The 25,696-nt window shown below is 52.5% G+C and overlaps 1 protein-coding gene and 1 long non-coding RNA gene across 2 annotated transcripts in view; one reads left to right on the top strand and one right to left on the bottom strand.

Annotated features, from left to right (window-relative positions):
* Wnt3 (Wnt family member 3) overlaps positions 1-25,696 on the bottom strand; it is a 43,973-nt gene that overhangs the window by 3,189 nt on the left and 15,088 nt on the right. The window contains exons 2-4 of the mRNA XM_031352040.1: positions 6,288-6,529; positions 3,244-3,509; positions 2,060-2,547 (exon numbers count right to left, since the gene is read on the bottom strand). Of these exons, the coding sequence (XP_031207900.1) occupies positions 2,068-2,547; positions 3,244-3,509; positions 6,288-6,529 (988 nt within the window). The 3' untranslated portion in view covers positions 2,060-2,067. The remainder of the gene's footprint in view (positions 1-2,059; positions 2,548-3,243; positions 3,510-6,287; positions 6,530-25,696) is intronic.
* LOC116077476 lies at positions 7,561-11,669 on the top strand. The gene is made up of 2 exons (XR_004113252.1): positions 7,561-7,850; positions 10,931-11,669. It is a non-coding gene; the product is annotated as an uncharacterized LOC116077476 (long non-coding RNA).

Below are 25,696 nucleotides of genomic sequence, written 5' to 3'. Positions count from 1 at the left end.
CCCCAGAACTAGAGATTGATTCTAGGCATGTAAGTGTTCTACTACCCAGCTACACCCTATTCTTCTTAGGAGATCACTTTTAGGCAAGGATTGGAGTGGAGCAATTTTCTGGACAACAAAGACTAACCCGACACCTCATTCCCTGGCTGGAAGATCTCAGCTGCCCCCATGGGCAAGGACAGAGTCATGGGCTCTGTGTCCAAGACACATTGCCCCATCTATCCGATATGAGGCTTGGGCTGCCAATGCTGTGGCCTGTTCAAGCCTACATAGTGGACTTCTGGAAGCAGACACCTGGGTCTCTCTAGGCCACTAACTCAAGTCTAACCTTCAGTGAAATGGGTGGGCTAGACAAATGGCCCTTCTATCTGTCCAGGAGGAGACCACACTGTTAGCTCCTCAAAATGGCCAGAGCTATGTGTCATCTGATATTGGAGGTGCATGGCTACCTCTCGCCATAGTGAATACCAGAGAAGGTGGCCACCATAGTTAGCTACCTGTCACCTCAACCTGCTACTGTTAGCCTGCAGGCCTTTCTTCCTAATTGCTGACTTTTCTCTCAGCCTTTTGAAAAGCAGAAAGATCGCCAATGAGATCTCCTTTCTTTGCAGCAATTCCGTACCAACACTGAATGGCATCTCTGACACGTTTGCTTACAGACTCTCCAGAGAAGCCTTCAGACCACGAACTTGAGCTTTATAAAAATCCATCAAGATGCCCATTCTGCCGTCACTGCACAGATGAGGAGCAAAGTTCAGTGAGGGGCTGAAGCTCACTGCCATCCTCCTCCCACCCTTGACCTTGATACAGAAAACCCACGCCTCTTGTGTGGTTCTAGAGGGACCCTGGGAATGGAACCTAAGCCCCATAAGGAACTTCTTAAGACAGGCTTGTGATGTTGGGTACCTCCCACCCTTACAGAGCGCAGACACGAGCCACCAGCTCCGGTGTGTCACCGCCTCCAAGGTCCCTGGGTGGAACACACTGCACTGGCCATCCATAAAGGGACAGAAAGCTGCTTTTCCACAAACTGAGCACTGTCCCCAGTGTGGTTTCCCACGTTCCTCACAGCAGCTTGGAGAAGGTAACAGATGCTGGAGCCAGAGTTGTTGGTTGACAAATAAGAGAAGCCAGCTGAGAGTCAGGCTTACGAGCAGAGCCCTCTCAGGGGAGGGGACAGAGACAAGGGTCACACTGGCCCATGCAAGAGACTCTAGGATCACTCTGCCTCTAGGCTGACCTTCCTTGGGGTCCTCCCACGCAGGCCACCTCTGGGAAGCGTGGAAGCATAATCCACCAGGCTTTTATCCCACGGTTACTCACCCCAGTCACTCTGAGCTGGGATCCCTCCTCTTTCCTCTATGAACTTGGTGAGAGTGCTCCGGCTCCACCCAAGCTTCAGATCTGGCTTCCCCCACCCACCTTCCCAAGCTCTGGAGGATTTGTGTTAGGTCAAAGCTTGCCCTCTCAGTTCATGGTTGATGTGAAATGACTCTGCCCCAGGGTTAGGAGAGACTTTTTAGCCTACTGTCTCAGGGTCTCACTATGTATGTAGCCCTGGCCTAGAACTCTCTATTGTAGACCAGACTGGCCTCACACTCAGAGACCCATGTGCCTCTGCTTCCTGAGTGCTGGGATTAAAGGCCAGTGCCACCATGCCCTGCCCCTGTTTCCAACATCTGAACCTCTCCTTTGGACAGTAGGGAAACTGAGGCCCTGAGATATGACATGTTGAGGCACGGCTAGGACCAGACCTCAGCATCTCTCTTATGGCCACACAGATGCTCAGTAATGACAGCCAGCGGCCACGAACAAATCTGGTCTGGCTCATTATCGCTAATTTGTGTAAGAATTTTAATCAATTGCTTGTGGCTTACGTGCACACCCTCAGTTATTATCTGAGCCTCGCGTAAATCCACCAAGACCATTCCCATGGAAGTGTGGGAAGCCTGGTTTCCGACTTCAACTCTGGGAACTTGTCTTGGGAAGCCGAGAAACAGAAGGGCAGGCCTATCGGAGGGGAGGAGAGGGCAGCCCTGCACCCTGCCCCGCGCCCTACCTGGCTCCCTACTTGCAGGTGTGCACATCGTAGATTCGAACACACTCTTGGCAGCTGACGTAACAGCACCAGTGGAAGACGCAATGGCATTTCTCCTTCCGCTTCTCCGTCCTCGTGTTGTGGCCCCGGCCACAGCACAGCAGATCGCAGCCATCGATGCCATGGGAGGTGACATTGCAAGTCCGGTCCCTGGTACCAAAGGAGCCCGTCTCTGGGTTGGGCTCACAAAAGTTGGGGGAGTTCTCGTAGTAGACCAGGTCCCTCTCGGTGGGCGGCTTGAAGAGTGCATACTTGGCCCGCAATGTCTCCACCCAACCCCGGGACTCCCGGTGCTTCTCCACCACCATCTCAGAGGCACTGTCGTATTTGTCCTTGAGGAAGTCGCCAATGGCACGGAAGTCGGGCTGCGCCCACCAGCAGGTCTTCACCTCACAGCTGCCCGACAACCCGTGGCATTTGCACTTCAGGTGCATATGGTCCAGGATGGTCTAGGGAAGAGGAGCAGCAGCTAGCCCAGACTAACCCAGCTGGAGAACCTTCCCCTCTGTACCACACCCTCCTCTACTCTTGGTGCTAGGAAGAATGGATGGAAACCAGTGTCCCTAGTCACACCCCCAGCACCAGCAGGCTTCACATTCACCTCAACCACAGAAGTGGTGAAAACTAGGGACTGTTATCCCCATGTAACAGATGGATACACTGAGGCTGAGAGCTAAGTGTTCCACAACCATAAGAAGGGCTATGAAAACCCTACTTTGGACTCAAAGTCAGTCTCTACCACACAACCACATCACAGACCTACAAAAACACAGCCTGCCAACCAGTATGGTATAGTCTGCAGGTGTTGTTCCTATAGAGTAGCCATACTGTGCTCCCTGGCAGATTTCCCAAGAGCCAGGAACAGAGCCAAGCATGATTCGAGTTTGACATGGGAACTTATATGATGGGAAGAACTGACCGCTACAAGCTGCCCTATGACTTCCACACACACACATCATGGAATGTATACACACAGATAATGAATAAATATACTTTTAAAAAAAAAACCTACTTGAGAGGCAGCTGGAGGAGAGGAAGGAGGGAGGTCAAGGCATACTATGGGGTGTGGATGGAAGCCTGGCCCATGAGGGCAGAGGTCCAGGGTGCCCCCTCCCCTGCCCCCAAGTTGTGGGTAGCTGTCTCACCGTTCGGCCTGCCTCATTGTTGTGCTTGTTCATAGCTGAGCGGGCATCTGGCCTGTTCTCCCGTGCATCCGCAAACTCCCGGGACACCAGCACCCCAAAGTCGGCGTCCTCGCTGCAGCCGCCCCACTTCCAGCCTTCTCCAGGTGGCCCCTTATGATGCGAGTCGCAGCCGCAGATGGTGGAGGTTCCCTCAGCGCAGGAACGCGTGACTGCGAAGGCGACACCAGCCGAGGCGATGGCATGCACGAAGGCTGATTCGCGGGTGGCTGCAGGGGGGGGATGTCGTGATTATGCTCAGGATGGAGCCTAGGCTACACAGCCTTGCCCCTGAGGGCTGGGGAAGAGCTCAAAGGCTTACCAGTCATCGAGGGAAGAGCCAGGTGCCCTCCGGTTGCTCTAAAGAATCCAGATCCTAGTTAGTATTCTCTTTATGGATGGGCAAACTGAGTCCAGGGCTCTACTGAGATAGAGGGGGGTCTATGGTGGCAAGGGAATGCTCACTGTTTCTCATCTGCGCTTCACAGTACACTCTGTAAAATGGGTGCAGCCTCTTCAGCCATGGCTGCCTGTTCCCTGCCCTCCTCCAAAGCCACAAGGGTCAAGGCAAGACAGTCTCTCAGCCTCGGGCCCAGGGTTCGGAGAAAAGGAGATCTCAGCGGTTATCACCAGCCTTGTTACGATGAGAGCCACTCCCTGAATGCTGCCTACGCGCAGATCTTTCGGGTGCTTTATTCCCCACAATGTTCTAAAGCCTATTTTACAGACAGGGCCCCGCGAGGCCAGCGGCCCGGCCATCTCTTTTTATAGGTCCCCAGAGCGGGTCGTGCTATACTGCACAGGTGGTCAGACCGGATCTCCATTCCTAGGTCGTGACCCGTCCTGAATATGCAGGGAACGAGATACTCAGAGCCACAGCAGCCTCTGCAAACACGGAGCCCTCGTGCGCCACCTGCACAGCAGGGGCACGTCCCACTTTCCCCGCAGCCCGGCGGGGAGCGCGGAGCGAGAGCTGGCGCGGCAGTCGAGCCAAGCCCGGGGACTGCGCGCGGCGGTGATCCGGGCCTCCCGGCCCTCTCGCCCCAGGGGAGGGCGCCCCTGGCTTCCGGCGACCCGGCCCCGCCACGCTCAGTTCCCAGCGCCGGGGCCGTGGGGGTGGCGGGGGCGGGGCGGGGATTAGCCTGGGAGCGGCGCTGCCAGCCCCGCTGTGCCGGTCCCCGTCCGGCGGGACCCGCTGCGCAGCTCAATCCGCCTTTGTTCGCGCGGTGTCACACCGCATTACCGGCATAATGCGGCCGCCGGGCCCGGGCCGCCGGGCCGGCCGCCACCGCGTAGCAACGGGCGGCTCCCGCGGCCGGGCCGCGCCCCCAGCCCCGGCGCCGGGCAGCGCGATCCCCGGGAGGCGGCGGCCAGAGGGCGTGTGAATGGCGCGGCGACCGCAGCGGGCGCGCGGCGGGGGGCGGCGCTCGAACCCTCGGGGAGCCGCGGAGGACCGGGGCCTCGCGCCTTCCGGCCGCCCACCCCGCACCTGCTAGGACGTGCGCAATAGTGGCCAGGTCCCACCGCCCGCTCACAGGGTACCGGAGCGCGGGTACACCTTCCCGGAACCTCACCCCACTGCCTTGGTCAAATCCCACTGTCTCGGCCCCATACTTCCTTGCACACTGGGACACAAACTGCCCTCTTGCTGTGGGACCGAGGCATGTGGCACAACCCACTGCTGCGAATCTAAACACCAGACCCACTGCGAGCGGGTATCGTGCTGAAAGGTCTCTGTGGACGCTATCCTGGGTGGGAGGAGTGATCCAAAGGCCAGTGTTGCTTTGGGGGAGGCGTCGGGACGCCGAGCAGTTTGATTAAGCGCTACCTGGATTGAGGTGGGGCGCCGGAAGGCGGTGAGACCAACTGGCGGGCGAGATCAGTTTTGAAAAGCCAGCCGCCGCCGCCACTTGGCCCCAATTAGAGGCCAAACCTTTTATGTAAACAAGGAATAATTAGCTTTGGTAATAGAAGCGTAAACAGAATCATCATCCATTGATTTGCTAATTGCCCTCCAGTCCCTGGACAATAGCCTGTGTTTTCTGCTGAAGGTTGTACAGAACCTTTGCTCTTGAAGCACAGGTAAAGGGGGAGGGGGGCTCTCCAAAGGGTGGGGGGAGAGATAGATCCCCTCTCCCAAACTCTGCTATCACCCTCCAACTAGCTCCGCGACTCCTCCCTTCCTGGCTGTGAAGGCGGCTTTTACCAATCCTTCTCAGAGCAGGCTCGCCCCCATGGGTTGGCAAAACTCCAGTCAAGGCCAGCCCAGCTAGGGCCATTAAATTCCTGGACAGGAGAGGCTCTAGAGCCAAAGCCCCCCTTCTAAGGAGCAGTTACCCCACTCATCCCTCCCTCTCCTATGTCCCATACTCAAAGTCCAAAGCGACTACTTTCATCCACTAAGGTCACAGCTGGTCAGACTTCCAGGTCTCAAGATCGCTGAGAGCGATCCACAGGCCATCAGAGTTTATGGGCATGTCTAGCTTTCCAGGCAGGACGTGGGAACCAACAGGAACTCTCAGGGGACCCTCGGGGGCCATGTAGTGCTACCAGCACTAGACAGCTTCCACAGAGCCTGGAGACTTTTCCATGGCACAACACCTAGGCCTGGCACCATCCCACCCCCACCCCAAAGCTGTATTTGCATAGCACTTAACACAGCAGAAGGGAAATGTCACACAAGTCTACATCAAAGACTGGGCCCCCACTGTGTCATCCGGGGAAGGAAGGCTCTGGGCTCCTTGGTGCCTGCCCTCCAATCTCAGGACCCTGGGGCATCTCAGGGCTACCCGCCCCCCTGTAGCCCTAGAAAGGATGTGGATGATGTGGAGACAGCCTGGCCTGTCCAGAGATAGACCCCACCCACTTTCCACCAGTTTTATTACCCTCCTAGGGAGAACTTGGACTCAGAGCTTCCCACAGTAAGAGAAGGGGGCAGGATCCCAAGACCCTTCCCACCCCACTCCCCCAGTCTCCCAGCCACCTCTCACCCAGTCTCAGGCAAGTACCTTTGTCCAGGACAGGCCCAAAGATGGCCAGGCTGTCATCTATGGTGGTACAGTTCCAGCGGCGGCCCCGGAACTGATGCTGGCACTCCTGGATGCCCAGCTTCACACCTTCTGCTACGCTGGGCATGATCTCAATGTAATTGCGGCAGAAGCGCAGTTGCTTGGGGACCAGGCCTGGGATGGAGCCGCAGAGCAGAGGCTGGGAGGCCAGAGATGTGTACTGCTGGCCCAGGGCCAGGGACCTGCAGGCAGACAATAGGGATGACACTGTAGACACAGAACACGTGGCCCAGTATGGATGTCATTTCTTCCCAGAGGATGGGCTGGGGTAGGGGGTGGGATGATCCATGGCTCTGAGAAGCCTGGCACCTCATGTGCTGCTTTTGACTTCCTTGGGGACACAGTGTCCCACAAAGGGCAGGGCACTGGTTTAAGCAGTGTCCCCCCTGACATGGGCATGTGGGGCAGCAGAGCCTCTGGGGGGTGGGGGGAGCACTTTGTAGGTCTGTACTGTGTCATGAAAATAACACCGGATTGGAAGTGAAGAATTGCAGCGAGGATCAAGTTCTGCCCAGTGCCTGGGCCCAGTTGCCCTGGTGGGAATTGCAGGGCTCCTGCAGAGCAATGTCCCAGGGACTCCAGGATTCATGGGTCATGTGGAGACTAACAGCCATTCATGGGAAGGAATCCAAACATAAAGGACAAAGGAAGCGGAGGCCATTGTGAGCGCAGCTCCATCTTAGGGGGGAAGAAAGCATAAGTCTTAGCAGTGTTCTCTCCCTCTCTCTCTCCTCCTCTCTCTCTCTCTCTCTCTCTCTCTCTCTCTCTCTCTCTCTCTCTCTCTCTCTCTCTCTCTCTCTCTCCCCCCAACCCCCCTCCCCAACAAAGCCCTCTAGCCTCTTCCCCAAAGTGTATGGACACTAAGAGCCTGTTTGTCTCTCTGATGGCATCAAGCGCTCTGTCTACAGGGGCCTCCGCCACCATCTTTCTAGTTCCCTAGAAGTTTCTAGAGTGCCACCTCCCCTCTCACTAGAGATAGAGGCTCCGTTTGATGACTAGTTTAACTCAAGAGCAAAAGGAAGCTCTCAGCAGGCATTCCCCCCCAACCCTCTAGCTTCAGTCAAGCCACCCCATTATTCCACCTCTTACGTTTCAACCCTTGGGATTTCATAGCGTTGGTAAGTACACTCAGGGGGAAAGGGTTAACTACTGTAGAAAAATGAAGGTACTACCAGACAGAGCCTCTACCTTTTCCTCCCCTCTTCCAGGCTCATAATAAAGAAAGGGCAGAGTGTCCCGGAAGAAAGAGACCTAGGCACTGGCTGAAGTCAAGTCCTGGATGCAGGAGCCTTGGAAAGAGAGCCAGGGGTAAAGTCTGAAGTAGGTCAGAAGAGACACACAAAAGCTTCATTGACTGGACATGGGTGAACCAAACGCTGGCCACCGAGGGACTCTCTAGTTGCTCAGAACTTTGGATGTTACAGGCTTGATCAATTTTTGATCATCTCTGTCCCCTTATGAGGAATCTGGGATTCCAGAACAAACTAGGCTTCTTGGGAACAGGTATGTGGCCAATCAGAGTATGCTATGAGCGCCTCCCCAACGCCCTTCCCCCACACTCAGCACTCAGAGCCTTGCTTGCTCCAGCACAACGTGACACACAGCACCACCACTTCTAGCAGCTTCTGGCCTCAGCTGTCAGGAAGAGGTCCAGGTTTCCCCACTGGGAAGAGAGACTGGGAGCGGGCAGAACTGGGGGTTTTGAATTGGTGGCCTTGAGGAGCCATGTCCAGATCTGAGAGTCCCCAACCCCACCTCTCAGAGCCTCAAGCTTGCCAGGCAAGTGACCTCCCACTGAGCTCTTCCCAACTCGAGCCCTGGGCCCCTTTGAAAAAGAAAAGCTAGGAATGTGGTAGTGCATTCCTGTAATCCCAACACTTGGGAGCCAGAAGCAAAAGGGACAGGGGTTGCAAACTAGCCTGGGCTACAAGATACTGTCTCTTGTTGAGACTGGACAAGAGGGAGAGAAGAAAGAATGAGGTGGCAACTTGAAGCATTAGTGTCATACCAACTCTTCACTAAATTCCTTGAGTTGCCTGATAACAACCCAGCACACAGTAGGGGCTTTACTAGCTGCCCAGAAACTAGACTAGCTGATTCCTAGGCAAGCCTTACCGCTGCCTTATGGGTAATGCCTGCCTCAGTCCCCAGGGAGCTGGGGTGGCTTCAGGCCAGGCCTGCCTACTCCCTGGTGGGCTCACGAGTGAGTGAGAAACAATGGTGAGCCTAGAGCCTGAAGGCACATAGCACATAAAGGCCTGAGGGAGCCCAGTGAAAACACCTAACTCGAATTACATGTCTGACCTGAGCTGGGCACAGTTCCAAATGTTTATGTCTTTCACTTATTTAATCCTCACAAGCAGTCTATGAGGTAGAGATAGAGTTATCGTCACTGTCATCCCATTTCACAGACAGGGAAACAGAGGCAAGGGAGCTAAGTAACCTGCCTAGATCTGTGGGCTATAGAGTTGAGTTTCCCTCTTGGCATGTCTTCTGTCTCTCTCATCCTCACACACTAGGCCAGCACATAGCCCTGGCCTACTACTCACCTCTAAGCCCTACTGAGACTAGAAAGGAAAAACCCAGCAAGGGTCACCCAGAGTTAGGGTCCCTCCTGTCCCCCAAACCTGTTTCTTTACCCCAGCTCACATGCAGCGCTGCCTGTTTCAAGCTGCCAGCCCAAGAGATTTCCTTAACTTCTCCACACCACACTTTCCTCATCTCTGAGACAGAGCTCGCGGGAAGAATAAACGTGTACAGCTCAGTGCCAGGCACATCAGGATCCCTCCAGCAATGGCAGCCCTCCTCAGCTTCCATGCTCTCAGGACTTTGTCCCTGCCGAGTTGCCAACCTCATTCCCCCCCACCCCCCACCCCCGCCTCAGTTCCCTGAAAGCCACCTCCCAACAAGGAGGTGAGAAGGAGGCCCCAGGACAGAGAGCTTCACCAGCAGCCCTGACAGGGCTGGCCAAGCAAATCCCTCTGTGACTGACAGGCTGAACTGAGCAAAGCCATGTATGACTTGGATGCATGTTCAAACTAACCAAGGGGCATGGGAGCATTTCCAGGATGCTGTGGTCAAAGGTCTCACTAGGCTCTATCTGGATATCCTGTGGTAATTAGCCAGGGCCTCTGGGGACAGGGCTCAGATCTATGGACAGCCTTGAGGCTGTGGCCTTGGAATTGACTTCTGCAGGACAGCTGCCCTCCCTGACATGCCCTGCCGGCCCTGAGCCGTGCCCACACAGCATGGCTGACATTCCATCTCGGCAGACATATCAGTGTAACCCACTTCTTGTCCCCGTTACAGAAGAGCTTGTCCCCCTGGGAGAGTCAACAAGAGAGGCTCCTGATCTTCTCGTCTCCCTAGTGTGAGAGGCTTTGATTAGATTTGCCTTGAGGCCAGCTGAGGCTGCTTCACACTTTTTACACCTGCTGAGCCCTCTACTTGAGTGCCTCTCGGCAGCCCATACCGAAGGCAAACTTTCCCTGAATAATTTCTAAAGACTTCTATGAGCTCCCAGGTGTCTACCCTCTCCCAGTATGGGTGAATGTCCCTGAACCCCATTCTCCCCTCTCCCCTCAGAAGGCTGGCTAATTTGTTTGCAGCATGACACAAAAAGAGGGGGCTATCTACTGTTTCTTCACACACATACACCAGCACACTTGGCCTTCTAGTCAAGAAATAGAGGGCACCCCAAAGAGCCGGCCTGATGCTCCCACTCAGCAGGTTCCAGGCAGCCGGAGGTCTCACCCACACACAGGACAAGGCTCCTCGGTTCCGCTGAGGGACTTCCTCCAGTGAGGATCTGAGATGGTGACCAGGCTCCCAAAGGAGGTCGGGGCATGGCTGGCACCGGCAGCTGGTGAGGGGGAGGACGGAGGGCTTGCCAGGCCTGCCCAGCTGGGTAGGGACTATTTATACCCAGCTCCTGTCCCCAACTTGTCCTGCTCTGCCCAAGGTCCTGTTGTCTTCAGCCCCAGGGACAGCTCATCCTTCATCCCAGCTCCACCTACCATCCAGGCCCAGGCAGATGCAAGCAGCCAGGTGGATGAGCCATAGATGCCAGTAAGGCTTAGGCTGATGATAGGGACCAATGCCGCTGTCCAATTAGGCCAGACTGAAAACATCCCCATGGCCCTGTCAGGATGCCACTGACACCCAGTTCTTTGTCACCTGTTCTGCAAAGGGCTGTGGGTGGGTGTGCATGATGACAAGATCAGACACGGTTTTTTCCTTGCTGCAGAGGGAGCCTTGGGCCATGTGGGCCTTGGCTTTGCAATCCTCCTGTCTCAGATACCTGACTACTAGGATTGCAGATGTGCTCCCCACATCCAGCTCAGACACAACCATTTCAATGGATTAATTCATATTTTTTTTTACTTACATATATAATTAATTAGAAGGAAAATGGGGAAAAGATCTGCAGAAGTTCCAAAAGAATGCATGAGTGGTTTGTTCATACTTTTCATATACATGTAGAATTATATATAGATATAGATATAGATATAGATATAGATATAGATATAGATATATAAAGCTTTTCATGAAGTATAGAATTCTTCGTTTTGTTTCTGTTTCAGAGACAGCATTTCATGTATCCTAGGCTGGCTTTGAACTCCCTTTGCAGCCAAGGATGATCTTGAATTTCTGAGCCTCCTGGCCCTACCTGAGTGCCAGGATTGTTGTCATGGACCACCACATCCAGTTTATACAGTACTGGGGATGAAACTCAGGCCTTTGTGCCTTCTGGGAAAGTGCTCTACCAACATCTCTAGCCCCTGTCGGAGAATTCAGGGCAGCTTAGCTGCTGCATAGACTTACAAAGAGAAGTGTCCTGTGGCCTTAAAGACCCACAGACTCTGCCATCCCTCTGCATGACTGAGCCCCTGCTGAGGCCAGGCTGCCTCTGCCTGCTTACACCAGGCATCCTACCAGGGAGCCTCCCTGATACTCAAGCCCAGCTTGTTTTGTTTGCTTTTAAGTTTAGAGCTTCTCAACAGGATCTTAGAGCTTAGGAAGATGTTGGATGATGGTGGGCGGTCACCAAGTTCAGGCTGTCTTAATGGTTAACTAATTTTGTTTGGAAATGGACACAAACTCAGCCTCCCTCCTTCCCCTCTATATAAAACATTTAAAAAGAGAATTTGCCATATACCACAGGATCCAGCAGTCTCAGCCCAGGCTCATCTTCCACAGTAATGATTGTTTAGGGTGAGGAGAATGTTCTAGAAATAATGGAACAGTTGCCTGACATTGGAATGTACTTAATGCACTGAATTGTACAATTAATAATAACTAAAATGACCAAGACAGTGTCTACCTGAATCCCTCAATTTTTTTCTATAAAAATTTTCATTTATTTACCTTTATATGCATTGGTGTTTTGCTTGCATGTATGTCTATGTGAGGGTATCAGATCTTGGAGTTACAGACAGTTGTGAGCCATGTGGGTGCTGGGTTTTTAACTTGGGTCCTCTTTAAAAAGCAGCCAGTGCCCCCAACCACTGAGCCATCTCTTCAGCTCTGAATCCTTCAATTTTAGAGAACTTTCAGAGAGCCACTGACCTGGGCTTGTTTTATGGGGAAGCTCAATTGACTGGAAAGATCAGGAGCCATGGCCACAAGCCCTGCCCCACTGCCAACAAGCTCTACTCACTGTCCTTCCTGTGAGCCCCAGGGTGTAACACATGAAGACACACTTTCAGAAGCTTCTCTAGGACTTGGCAGAGTGGACAGAGTGTATTTTGGGGCCATCGCATAGGGAGAGGCTCCCTGGCTCCTCTATTAGTCTTGGGATGAGTCTTGCTCTTCTTGGGAATCATGGGATTCTTTGCCCTTCCCTTCTTACAGTGATAAGTAGCCATCCATCTGACCTCAAAGAGGGTTAACCATGAGACTCTGATCCAAAAGCCGAGGTTCTCATGAAATAAATGCCCAGGCATCAGGGGGTGCGGGGAGAGAAAGGCAAAGGGCTTCCAAAACCCCCATAAGGGCTGTCTGCTGGCTTCTAGGTGATACTAGACAGAAGCCCAACCCGCTTTTGGCCCAGAAGAACTCTACCTCCTGGGCACTATGGAAACTTCTAGAAGCCAGAAGAAAATCTCGAGAAATGGACAGCAAGAACCAAGTATTGCCTTACCACTTAGGGAAGTTAGAGCTGCTGGTTATCACGGGAGAGGACAAAGCTCAGTGGTACATGTGCCTGGTGGCTGGGAAGGAGCTGAGCCTGGTGGGCCAGGTTCTCTCAACTCCTGGACCCTCTACAGGCCCTGCAAGTGGATATTCATCCTGGAACCTTGGCAAGAAGCTTCGATAGAGAGGGGGCAGAAATCCCAAGATGCATCTGCTGTCACCTTTCCTAAGAATCCATGTTGATCTTAACACACAGGGCCCTGTGCAAGCCGAGCACACAACTACACCTTTTCCAGCATCAGGTGGCCAAGGAAGGCCTGTTTCTGAGTGACACCATGGCTGTCAGTTCACAAAGGGAACCTAAATGCTGCCCTTCACAGAAATGGGGAGCCCCGGACCTCTCTCCATCCCTTCCATCTGCCCTTCTGGATCCAGTGAGAATAGAGACAACTTTAGCTCACATTACAGGGGCTAAAGGGAAAAGGGTGGAGCCCAGGGCAGGGCTGGGTTTCCAGTTTGCCTGAGTCTGGGCCTGCAGACTGGGCCCAGCAAGGATAAGCAAATGGAGGGTTTGGTCTCAGCAGCTGGGCTCAAGTCCTTCCTTGGTAAACACATTCACTCAGTGCCTGCTCACTCAACATGCTTACTGAGAGATGACTCCTAACCTGGCAGAGCTCCAGGTGCTAGGAACACAGAGATGAATGAAGCCCCACGGAGGAGCACCCAGGCCAGGAGACATCTGTCAACGGCAGGCCAACGAGCCCTCTTCAAGCACCTACCAGATCAGGGTACTGTGGATGCTACACGTGAGCAGGAGATGGTCTTTGGCTACTTGTCACTTATGTCCTCAGTCATCATTACCATAGCACAGGGAAGAACACTGAGTCTTCCAGGGTGGGGCCAGGAAGTCCCCACTGCTGTGATCAGGAGCAGCTACACACCTGGTGATTAAAGCTGGCCTCACATAAGCACCTGGAACAGAGAGCAGCCTCAGACTAGGAGGCTGGGGACAACAGCTGGTGTACCCAGGTTACCATTTGTCTCTCACCCGAAGTCTTGGACGATTCAGGAGGGGGTGGAGGGCTGGCAAGGGGCCCCGCCTGCCAAGTTTTATACCATTCTGGGTAAGCTGGCATCCTGAGCTGGACTTTGGTCTGTTGATCTATCTCCCACCTACAATGGGACAAGGGCAGTACTAGAGATCAAAAGCTGGGAGACAGATGGAAGGCTGGTGTGACAGTTAGCACTAAAGAGATGTGAGGACCTGGCAATATATTACTACCACCAGAGGCCCCAGTGTCACTGCCCTCAGGTAAGTCAGAGAGGCTAACAGGTTGTGGCAGTGGATGGGCCCACTGGCCATTGCAAGATGAAGGCTTCAGAGAACAGAGAGAAGGCTGTGGGTAAGGACAATGAGAAGGGTTGTTGAAGGCCTGGACTAGGGTTGACCATGGAGATGGCATCCATAAGAGGCTAGAAACAATGAGAAAAGAAAAAGCCTTGGGGACAGTGACAGCTGCAGACCCTATATACAGACTATGGGGAGGTACAGAGCCCAAAAAGGAACACAGAAGGCAGTCACTTGAGGGCAGGTTGTTTAGAAGGTACAGTGGAAAGGCACTCTAGATCCGATCTCCCAAAAGGTGCTCGGGGAAGCTGAGCCAGCTGTGTTGGGGCTGCTGATACCATATGCCAGGCAGGGAGGAATGATGCCAGAACAGCCCCATATGCCCAGACCTCACACGCATAGGCTTAAAGCCTGTGGGACCACAGGTTGTGTCCCTGGCTCCTGTTTCATGGTCCTCACAGAGGCACGCAAGCCTGCTTGTGGGGTCAGTCATCCCAACGTCCCTTCCTCTGCTCTGTCCCTTGTCTGTTTCCTCCCTAGGTGAGAGCTCTCACACTCACCCTGAGCCCAGCCAGGTCCTCCTGTGGAGGCTCCTTTCTAACGAACAGAGTGGGGTTTACCCCTGGGGTGACCTCCTCCCCAGTGAGAGCTGCTACCAAGGCGATCAGCCTCTGGGTGTGCTTCTCAGGCTGAATCTGAGCCCTTGGGCTTTGGCTAGTGTTCACCACCTCACCAGGGCTTTCATTAGCATGGCGGAAACAGGGAGGCAGAGTCTCTTGGAGAATATGAAGGAAGGGTGATACTGAGCCGGCAGCCCACATGGTGGAGAGAAACCCGCAGGTGTGAAGAGAGAACTCCAATGTCAAAGCCTTTCGTCCTGGCAGGAAGCAGCCACTGAGAAGGGCGGGGTGACCTTCTTCCTCTCTCCCTGAGGTTCCCTTGGAACTCCAGCAACAGAACTTAATGGCTCTGCTGACCAAAAGACTGTCTATATTCTAGTAGTAACTCCAACAACACACCTTCACCCGACACTTCTAGAAGCTCCTTTCAGGGCCAAGTGGAATCTTTAAAGGAAGCAGTACGCTTGCTGGAGACCCCAAAGAGACCAGATTCTGGGGATGCATGGAAGGAAGAAGATATGGAAAGAAACATGCAGTCGGGGTGGGGGGTCACTCTTGGACCTCTATCAGAGGGAAGTGACAGCGATTCTGCCTCCATCCAAGAAGCTGGGTGGACCCTTTCCACCAAAGGGAGCCCATTCCTGACTGGAATGTACCGGCCTTTACTCTGTGCCGCAGAGGGCCTGCAGGCCCTGATCTGATAAGATATGTGACAAGTCCGCCTGAAAAATGTTGAAACCTGTGAAATGTTGAAACCTGTTTTTTGAGGTGTCCTGAGCATAAGCCACCCCCCCACCCCATTTCATAGGAAGGGGAGTTGATCACTGTGGAGAACAGAGACGGCGGGCAGGGACAGAAGGACTATCCCTCCTGGCTAAATTGGTGTGTGTGGGGGGGGTTGGGGGTTGGAGCATGGAGCAGGCTGGTGAGTCCTAAAGAGGATGTAAGGGAGTAAACTGTACGAAGAGAGGGAGGGGTCCAGAGAATTGGGAAAGGAAAGGGTGGGAGATGAGAAAGAAGGAGACAGGGGTCTCTGCAGTCTGGCCTGGTCTACCTTCTCTAGAAAAGCTTACCAGAAAGAAGCAAACAACCCAGATCCTCCAGATAGTGGGTTGAGGTCAGGGCCCCCCCCACCTCAGACCCTAAGAAGGTCTCTCTGAGATGTGCCAGCTGTCTCAGAGACATGGCTTCCAGGAGGTCAGGGCAAGAATTGAGTCATTTCCTCTAACCAAGCAGTTCCCAAGTGAGTCCCCATGTCCTTCCCTTCCCCACCCCCACTGAGCAGGTCAGGTCCTCGCCTTTGGAAACTACAGTCTGGCCTCTGGCCCCAGAGGCCACAGTTAGGCTCTGTTTCACAGAGAAGACAATCAAGGATCAAAGGTCTGCTTGGGTTGCTTGCAGTTGCAAATGACTCTCCTAGCTCCCTCCAGATCCGTTAGTCTTTCTAGTGGGGGGGGGGACACGTAGACCTTCCCCGAAGATATGGTTAGTTAGAGCAGGGGTTTCTGAGTACAAGGTTGATCAATAATAAAGGCTTGCTGAACAGAAGTTTCTGCCTGAAAAGTGTCCCTTGCTAGCCTGTGGCTGGCTGGAGGAGAGACAGAATGTGAGCGGCCCTGAAAGGGCCCTGGAAGCCTCCTGTAAATGACCACATAGCCAGCTGGCTGCTCACTAAAGCATCAAATATAAAACGTCAAAGCTTAATGGGACAGTTAACTTCTTTTTCTCGGGGGTGTGGGGGAAGCTGCACCCCCCCCCAGTGATGTGACTCATCCAATGTCCTTCACTGGTTCAAGGTGAAGGGAGGATGGTCTAGGCCTTTTAACCTCGAGCCAGAGCTCCATCTCCTCATACCTCACAGAACCCCCTTTTAGGCTTCACCGAGCCTCAGTCAGCCCACTGGGATTCCGTATGTTACTGGCATAGCTCCTGCTTGGTATATATTGGATGGGGCCTCTCGTTCTATGCTGATGAGGCTGTCTGTAGTTGAGGAGTTCCATTTGGGGTAGGGAATTCTAAAACCCAGGAGCTGCCTAGGAGAGAGAGGCTGAGGAGCTGGCCTGTGCTTTAGGCTTGAAATTCAGGCTCAGCTTGATTTGCTCAGCCTTCTCTCTCTGGGCTCTGCCATTTATTTCTTTGCCTACTGACCTGCCAATCAGAACCCTCAACGTTCCTTAAGTCCAGTGTGCTTCATTAGTTCCTTTGAACGGTGTACCACTTCCTCCCTGCTGACCCTCTAAGGCACAGCCACAGATGGCAGGGCAGTCTCCCACGTGCAGTGGAGTGAGGGCTTGACAGGGCCTGGTTAATTGTTCTGGGAAAGCAGACAGCTGGTTCTTAGGTCAGAACTGTTCCCACTTCTCATGAAGCTTTCCCTTCAAGCCAATTTTTGGTAAAAGAAAAAACAGCTTCCCGGGCCATCCATTTCACCGTGAGCTCCTAGTCACCCCTCAAGATCTGAGGTTGAAATCGCCTCTTGTTGCCTTCAGTTTAAACTGTGCCTCCTGGTCATCTCTTCAGCTTATCAGAGGAAGACAGACTTTGTAAATCCTCTTCGGGCTGTCTACAGAGTCCATCTCTCCACTAAACAGTGAGGTTTTTCAGAGGACAAATTCTCTCACTCATTGGCAGCTACTAAGTGGAGAGTCTGCCTTTCTGTTTTTTGTTGTTGTTGCTTTGTTTGTTTTGGTTTTTTTTTCCTTTGGTTTTTCGAGGAAGACTCAGAGACAGGGTTTCTCTGTGTAGCCCTGGCTGTCCTGGAACTCACTCTGTAGACCAGGCTGGCCTGGAACTCAGAAATCCGCCTACCTCTGCCTCCCAAGTGCTGGGATTAAAGGCATGCGCCACCACCGTCTGGCGAGTCTGCACAGGACCCCCTTGGACTGACCCCAGAGGCTCCCACTGACTTTCCCAGCCTTTCCTCCCCACTCAGGCTACCACCATGACAAGCTGAGGGCAGAAGCCACCCTGCTGGTTCTCTGGGCTTTTCTCACAACTGCCGCACAGCCTGGGAAGTCCTTATCAGAGTCTCCAAATGCAGAAAGCTGAGCTATCTGCCGTAAGCTCACACCAGAGACCATCTTTCTGGATCTCATTGAGGGCTGCCAGCCTGGTGTAGATCTTCATCTTAGGGACAATCACATTGGGCCAGCTGTGTGCTAGATGTTGAGAGCATACAGATGTTTATGGGTGTGGTTATAATCTATAAGAACTACCAACTCCCAGATTCAAACATTCAGATCTGCTGAACCAGAGCCATGAGAACTCATCTTTTCCCACACCTTCCCTTTGGAGGGCCAAGGATGATCACTGCCCAGTTGGCTGCTGAGGCCAGGAGGTCAGGTGAGACACCCAGCCAGCTTACTAGGGGCAGATTTGCAAAACCCAGACACCTGGACTCCAGTACTAACCCGCTGGACCAGCCCATCTGGGAAAGAGACGGAGAAACCCTATTAAACACCTCCAAAGAAGTAGGACATCCAGCTGGATGGCTGGATATGGCGCAATGTGGAGTACCCAACCTCCTCTATAAAGCTCACCAGCCAAAGACGGCTCACCTAAGTAACCCTCAGTTGTCAGGAAGACGAGAGACAGAAGAACAAGCCACATGACTCTAAAGAAGCAGGCATAGATGATCTGGGAATAGGTCACATGATCAAAGATGACAGACGACATAGCTCTCTGAAGAGCCAGGGTCATATTGAAAAGTGTGTTGGGCATGAGGAGAATTACCTTGAGGTTAAAATGAAGACAAGAGAAAAGAAATGAGTGGAGCCTGCATCAAAAACCCTTAGGGTAAAGTCAGAGAGGAGGACACCTAGGAACCCTCAATCATCCAGAATCCTTAGTAGTTTTGTTGACCAGCATGGTGGCTTGAGGTCGGGGATAGGGCAACCTCACATATCGGAACCGCAGAGCTTATGACAAATAGAATTTACTTGGCAAAAACAAACGTGCACGAGTAAAACATTTAAAAATGGTGGCACTAGGAGGCGTGTAAATGCTTGCTTCTTGTATTATTTTCCTCTACTTTTCATTATGTAGCTCTGGCTGGCCTGGAATTTGCTGTGTAGAATAAGCTGAGCAGGGACTAGCTATAACCTTTCTGGCTCCCCATCCAAGTACGATGGGGTTTATCAAAACCATGGCCTCAGGTATGCTGAGGTAAGCACTCTATCAGTTGAACGACATCTCCTGCCCCCTTTCGACTTTTCCAGTTCACTTCCTTGGCTGCTTTGTGGTGATGAACGAACGTCAGGCCCTTGTAGCATGCTCAGCCAGCCCTAAACCTCTAAGCAAGATCCACAGCCCTCATTAACAACTGTCATAATAAAACTTTGAAGAAGAATAGAAACTCCCAACTCATTTGTGGAGACTTCTAGATGGAACCTGTGCAGGGCAGGAGCCTCGATGGCTCAGAGGCTGGGAACATCACCAGGTCGGGAGGCCCTGGAATGGGCACCAGCACCAGCACCAGTACCAGCAGCAGGTGCGCGCTGCAGCGGGCGGCGGGTGGGGATGGGGGTGGGAGTACCGCCACACCCGGCGCTCAGGGCTATGTTCCGGCTCCTTGCCTTTCAAGGTGGGTATTTCCACTGCATTCCCAGGAGGTCTTCCTTGCGCCTCGTCCCCCAAAGCGCCAAGGATCTGCAGGTGAAAGCAGCCCGGCCGGCACCTGGACTTCCCCCGCCCTCCTTCTGGAGACTGCGCGCAAGTTCAAAGCGCTGCCTGCTCCTCCCTCCCGGGCCCATTCCCGGGAGCGAGCCTCAACACCTTCCTGAGCACCCCCTGCCCTGCACCCACGCCGTCACATCCACCAGTTCTGGGCTCCTGCTTCCAGGTCCTCCACCGGGCCTAGCCTTTCCTCTCTGGGTTTGTGAGTGCCTACTCCACACTCCTAGCTGCTAGCAGAACCCCCCCCCCCACCCCCCGCTAGGTATTTCAGCACTCAGAGAAGGGCCGCTCAGCCTCAATGCTGGCTACACACAGTCTGATGTCCGATCCTCCTCGAATCCGTAGGAATGGAGAGGTCTGGGTGTTCAGTGGGTCTCCGCCGCATTTCAAGGAGCAAGCCAGGAACCAAAAGAGACTAGGGCCACTCATGGGGCTCCAACGCTGGGCCCTATCCGCTCTCCCGCAAGCCGTACATCCTGGTACCCAGAGTCAGCCTCCCTTTTTCCCAAGCCTGGTGTTTTCCTCATCCTAGCTCTCCAGGTTTCTCAAGCCTCCATCTTGACAGCCTCAGCAGCCAAACTGTTTTTGATCAGCAGCGCGAGTGAAAAGTGTTTGGGCATGCCCCTCATCTACATAGGCCAGGTATAAATCACAGGCGCCTTCAAGTTGAGTTTAAGAGCCTCAACTAACCCGCTCGCTAACTAACATCCATTTGAAAAGGAAGGTCACCATGAAAATACCTTCAAAAGACACCTTGTCTTGGGCACTGTCGGGGGGGGGGGGGGGGGGGGGGGGGGGGGGGGGGGGGAAGGAGAACCCCACGCCCCTTGCCCACACCACATTCCTCCTTGCCATCTCTCTTCCTCTGAGAGTTTTCCCTTCCCCTGATTTCTCCACCTAGATTGCTGAGTCTTGCCGTGGGGTTTACAAGTACAGACGTTTCAGACGTCCTGGGTGTCCACAGAAGGTCTGGGTTCAAGGTCTCAAGACTGTGCCTCCTGCAGGGATCCATGTCTGAGTTCCTTTCCATAACCCAGCGGGGGTGGGGGTGGGGGAAAGGATGCGTTCTGCAGGCTGAGCCCTCCCTATTCACCCATGCCCTCTCACTGTGCCCAACCTTGTCACCCCAGAATACTGCAGGGCCCAGCTGACAGATACCACAGGCATTTCTGCTTCCACGGTCCGATGTTTTGTTGTTTTTCTTCTGGAGAAGAACAAGCTTTGTGTACAAAAGTCTGTCTGTCTGTCTGTCTCTCTTTCACACACACACACACACACACACACACACACACACATTTAAATAAATAAATTCTAATTATAGACATTTTCAGTACTGGGGATTAAACCCAAGACCTCGCACTGCTAGGTAAGTAAGTACGAAGCTGCAAAACTATACATCCTCAGCCCTTTCCCATTATATAGATATGGATACATAGAGATAGGTAGTCCTACTAAGTTCTCCGGCCCACACTGAGCTTTCATTTTCTTACCTGCTTTGGCGAGACATGGTGTACTATGTAGTCGTGGCTGACTTACAACTCACAATGTAGACCAGGCTGGCCTTGAACTCACAAAGCCCCACCTGCCTCTGCCTCTTCAGGGATGGGATTAAAAACATGTTCATCTTCAACTTTCCATCCTCCTGCCTCAGCCCCTTGAATAAGATGGACATACAGGCATGTACCACGAAGCTTGGAGAAATTATAGATTTTTCTACAAAGGAGCTGTGTGTGTTCCGAGTGAGGGCAGATGTCAACACAGACTCGTGGCTAAGGCTCCCTCAGAAGCCACACTGGCCCTGAGTGGCCACAGACAGGAGGAGCCCACAAAACAGAGGGAGATGAGGTAATGGGGGCCTCTTTGTGGAAACAGCTATAAATGAAATAAAGGGGGTACTTTACAGGTGCACACTCAGTGGTGAATAAGATAATATAGGGTGCACTTATCTGGGGAGGCAGTCGTTAATATAGCCATGAGGAAATGATTTCCTGCGCTCTGGTGTAAGGGAGTGGGGGGAACCATTTCCAGGGCACTCACAATGTTATTATTTGTAAAGGGCAGCATTTATTGAGCCCTGACTCTGTGCCAGGTATCATGTAAGGCACTTTACATGAAATACATCCTTTAATTTGCCAAGGAACCCAACAACGTTATTATCCTCATTTGACAGGTGATGACACAGGTTCTAGAGGCCAGGTAATGTGTCTGGGGTCATACAGCTGGTGATGGAGGTACTGAAGCTGCTAAGAATGCAAAAAGGGACTTACTGGGGTGGGGTCTCTACAGTGCGTCAGTGGAGAGCTCAAACACCCAGCCGTCTTGTTGCTCGGGCTGAATGCTGGACTCACACTGGAGCCTTCCTTCCTACTGGTATTTTCTCTCTTGAATGTTGGTGTGGATCTCCTACCCTTGACATTTATGTCTCTGTATCAAAGCAGGGCCATGTCCCAGGCATCCTCAGGAGACAAAAGGATCCCCAGGATCAGAAGTAACCACAGAGAATTCCAGGTGATTGGGCCTCTTCCAAGACAGCAAGCCCAGAAGATGAGGGTTCTCAGAACCAGTGTGGATGTGGGGTTCTCAGGACAGCTGGCCACTTTTGACTGCAAAGCTCTTTTCGAGAATCTGGTTCAGAACTATTCTTTCAAAAGCTCCAAAAGCCAATGCATTGGACCCAAGAGAAAACAGAGACTCGGAAGGCACACGATCTGAATAGTTTCATCTTGACTTCTACCCCGCTGCCATTTTGTCTAACGGTCCCCATCCACTCTGGTAATAACTCATTCTGGCAGAATTCACTTATTCTGCACCCAGTGTATGTCCCACACTAACCCAACGCTATCATGGCCCCTCACCTGGAGGACTGTACAATCTAATAACAGGGCTATGCACACAGGGGCTAGAGGACCATAGCAAGGACACAGGAAGCTTCCCAGAAGAGCTGAGACGACCCACAGAAAGGGGCCACACGGCAGGATGGGATGCGAAACCATAGGGGATTGGTATATTGTATTAAATTACATTACCTTAAGATAGGTTCTCACTGCATAGCTCTGACTGGCCTAGAACTCACTCTGCAGACCAGGCTGTGCCCTCTACTTTATGGGAATGACCCTGCCTTAGCTTCTTCTGGGATTAGATGCTGGGATTACAGGTAGGCACCACCACACTTGGCACTGTTATTGCTTTAAAATCGTGTATTCCTTCCAACCAAGTGTAACCCTTCATATATCATTGCACACACTGGGTACAGAAGACGTGTATCCAGGGTATTCCCATGGGTGTGACCTGGACCGGGAAGGAAGAGGTAATAGGAGATGCTCTATGTGCATTTCTCTGCTCTCAGAAGAAAGGAGCCTTGGACACAGAGATATAAGTAGGACACCAACACACGGGCAAGGTGGACAGAGGTAGGGCTGACAGTCAGTTACTGAGTTCAGATCCCACAGGCAGCAACATGGAGACTGTCTGTGAGTCTGAAAGGAGATTGGCAGGGACCTGGGTACTTTTGGGTCCAATCTAATAAAATGTCTTATGAGGCTGAGGAATCAGCACCGATCAGGATACCTCTGCATCTCTGGGAAATTCAGACCACCCTGTTACCCCGTGTTTTACCTTGTACCGCTGCAGAAAGGATAAAGCCCTACCACCTCCATCTCCCCTTCCCCTCTCACACTAGCCGAGCTCTCAGAAGATCATCGGTCTGTGAATTGCTTTGAATTTCCTTCCGTACTTGGCCACAAGGATCTCAGTCTCCCTCTACCAGATTCTCTGGCTCTGTCATTTCAATGGCATCTTTGCCTCTGGAACACCCAATTGGCAATCTCACCTACGTGCCTCCACCCTCTGAACCACTCTGTTTTGCTCTCCCTTACAGAGGGGACCTACAAGCCCATTACCTGGAATGAAATACCCAGCTTTCTCTGCTCCCCAGTGTTCAGCTCCTGGCATCTGTGTGTCACGTCGGACCTTCACCCCAGTCTGTCTGCAAGGCCCCCACGATCTCTTCTGTTGGGAGGTCAGAACAAAGACAGGTCTAGAACAAAGGCTGACCAGTGCGAAGAGAAGGGAGAAGCAGCTGTGGAGCTGGTGAGGCTCCCTTATAATTGGGGGATAATGAAGTCTGAGGAGCTTCCCCAACTTCAAGGTCAAGTGGTGTGTGCCTGAGAATGATAAGCCGGGGCCCTGGGATCCTCCGTCCCTGCTATCTGACCTTCTGGAGCTCTCAACCCCGGGGAAAAGTGATGCTAATGTTCTGTGTGCAAGCATCTCCCAGCACACACAGTCTTGTGCAGGAGGCTGAGGACCAAGGCGGTAAGCCACATTCTGTGAGCCCTCCATGCTAGGACACTGCTACAGCACAGGACACTCTAGCCACACCGTGTCAAAGAGATCTTTGTCGCAGTATACTTAGCTTCCTGGGTCAGCCATGAAAGTCCTGGCCACCCTTGGGCCTCCCGAGTTCCTGCTTGCTTGCCTGTTATGTTCACTCTCTCCACTCCCCACCTCCCAAACAACCATGCACTGTGATGGGCTCTGGTTTCCAAGGATGAATAAAGGATCAAAATAACAAACCCCAGCAATGTCACCCATGCACTCCTAGCATCTGGGGTGCTGAAGCAGGAGAGTCACCACAAGTTCAAGGCAGGTCCTATTGACTTGGCAATCATCCATAGCTACATAGAGAGACCCTGTCTCAAAACAGTCTGGGTCTGCAGCTCAATTTGTGTCTCATGCACACAAAGCGTTGAGTTCTGTCTCTACCATCACATAAACTAAGTGTGGCTCCTTAATCCTAGAACGTATCCTCCACTGTGTAGTGAGTCCCAGGCTAGCGTAGGCTACATGAGACCTTGTCTCAAATTAAACAAACGGAACTCCAATAAACAAAGAGCCAGGGAAATGGAACGTGACTACACTTGGGAGGCAGAAGCAGGAGGTTGTCATAATTTGGGGGGCTAGCCTGGTCTACATATTGAGTCTCAGGCTAGCCAGAGCTACAAAATGAGAGACCCTGTTCCCATAGTCAGTAGAGTAATTGTGGGTGGAAAGAGGGAGAGAGCTGCCCAGTCCTCAAGCTGAGGCGTGGAGATTGGCAGGTCCATGGGGACACATCTGGTGTGACTCCAGAGCCTGCAGACTGTGCTAGCAACCCTCCAGTCCCTGACAAGGAAAAACAGGAGACTTCCTCCAACTGCACTTACAGCCAGGGTGTAAGCAGCCACTCTTGAGAACCTGGGGGGCAAATAGAGCAGAGCCTCTGCCCTTGCAAGGGCTCCAGGCCTCCCTGTGAAACAGATGCCCCCAAACCAGTGACAGGAGGCTTAATGGGAGTGACTCACTCCACGTGGGTGTTGGAGGAAGGCTGCGCAGAAACACCGTAGGCAGGGTTGGACGCAGGCCAAACAGCCTCAAGTTGTCCATAGCTTCTGACTCCTCTCAAGACAAGAGGCCCAGCTGGACCACAGAGCAACGAGCCAACTACTTCTCTAACTGCTGCCTTCATTCACTGTTCATGCTTTTTCATTCATTCATCTCAAGGCCCCAAGCAATAGAGATGGAGACCCTGGACTAAACTCTTTCTCAATTCATGCAGAATGTCCAAGAAAAAAAAAATTACACCCTCCCAGTTGAGAAAATAAGACCATAAAAACCAAACTGAATTTTGAAAGGTTGCAGGAGGATTTCCTAGGAGAGAAAAGACTTTGGGGAAACAGACTAGACAAATGAAAACAAGGGTGGCTTCTACAGTATACCTGGTGTCATTGAGATTCCAACAAGCAAGGCTAACTTTTAAATTTACTTGTCCCTAGAAGCCTTTCCCAGCAGGATCATGTAGGACCGGTGTGAAGAGACACACTTTGAGACAGTGAGTGCTCAGACGAGCTGGAGGCTGTGCAGTGTGGAGGTGGGGCAGACGCCAAGCTGGTAAGATACCTGGGACAAGGGAAGCTCCTGGTCGGAATTTGAAAAGGCTTTGGAAGGTCACAGGCAAAGAGAGGGAGCAATGTTTGGGAAATGGCTAGGCATCATTCTAAGAACATTCAACAGCCCCCACCCATTGCTCCACTCCTAGCCAAGTGTGTTGAGGAAGAGCTCTCCTCCAAGGGCACAGAGAGACTCCTGTGCACGGAAGGAAGACACAGTGACTACTCTACAGCCAGGAAAATGAAGGAAACGCAGAAAGACACAGAAGCAATGTGGAGCTTAGAAACAAAATATAGAAAGAACAAAGACAGATGTGGTGGCACACACCTTTAATCCCAGCTCTTGGGAGGCAGATCTCTGTGAGCTTGAGACCAGCCTGGTCTACATAGTGGATTCCAGACCAGCCAAGACTATATCATAAGCCCCCAACCCCAACTCAAAAATAAGACAAAGAAGAAGAAACCACAGAAGACCACTCACAAACTATCTCTCTATTTTTTTTTTATTTTAAAAACAAGCAAAGTGAAAAATGTATAGGGGACATTCTTATCTCAGGTTACATTTTATCTTTTGTTATTGTTGCTGTTTTTTTGTTTGTTTGTTTGTTTTGTTTTTTTGAGAGACAGGGTTTCTCTGTGTAGCCC

The sequence above is a fragment of the Mastomys coucha genome, unplaced genomic scaffold (genome assembly GCF_008632895.1).
Source record: "Mastomys coucha isolate ucsf_1 unplaced genomic scaffold, UCSF_Mcou_1 pScaffold5, whole genome shotgun sequence".
Classification (NCBI taxonomy): domain Eukaryota; kingdom Metazoa; phylum Chordata; class Mammalia; order Rodentia; family Muridae; genus Mastomys; species Mastomys coucha.
This window is presented reverse-complemented; position numbering and strand designations above follow the sequence as displayed.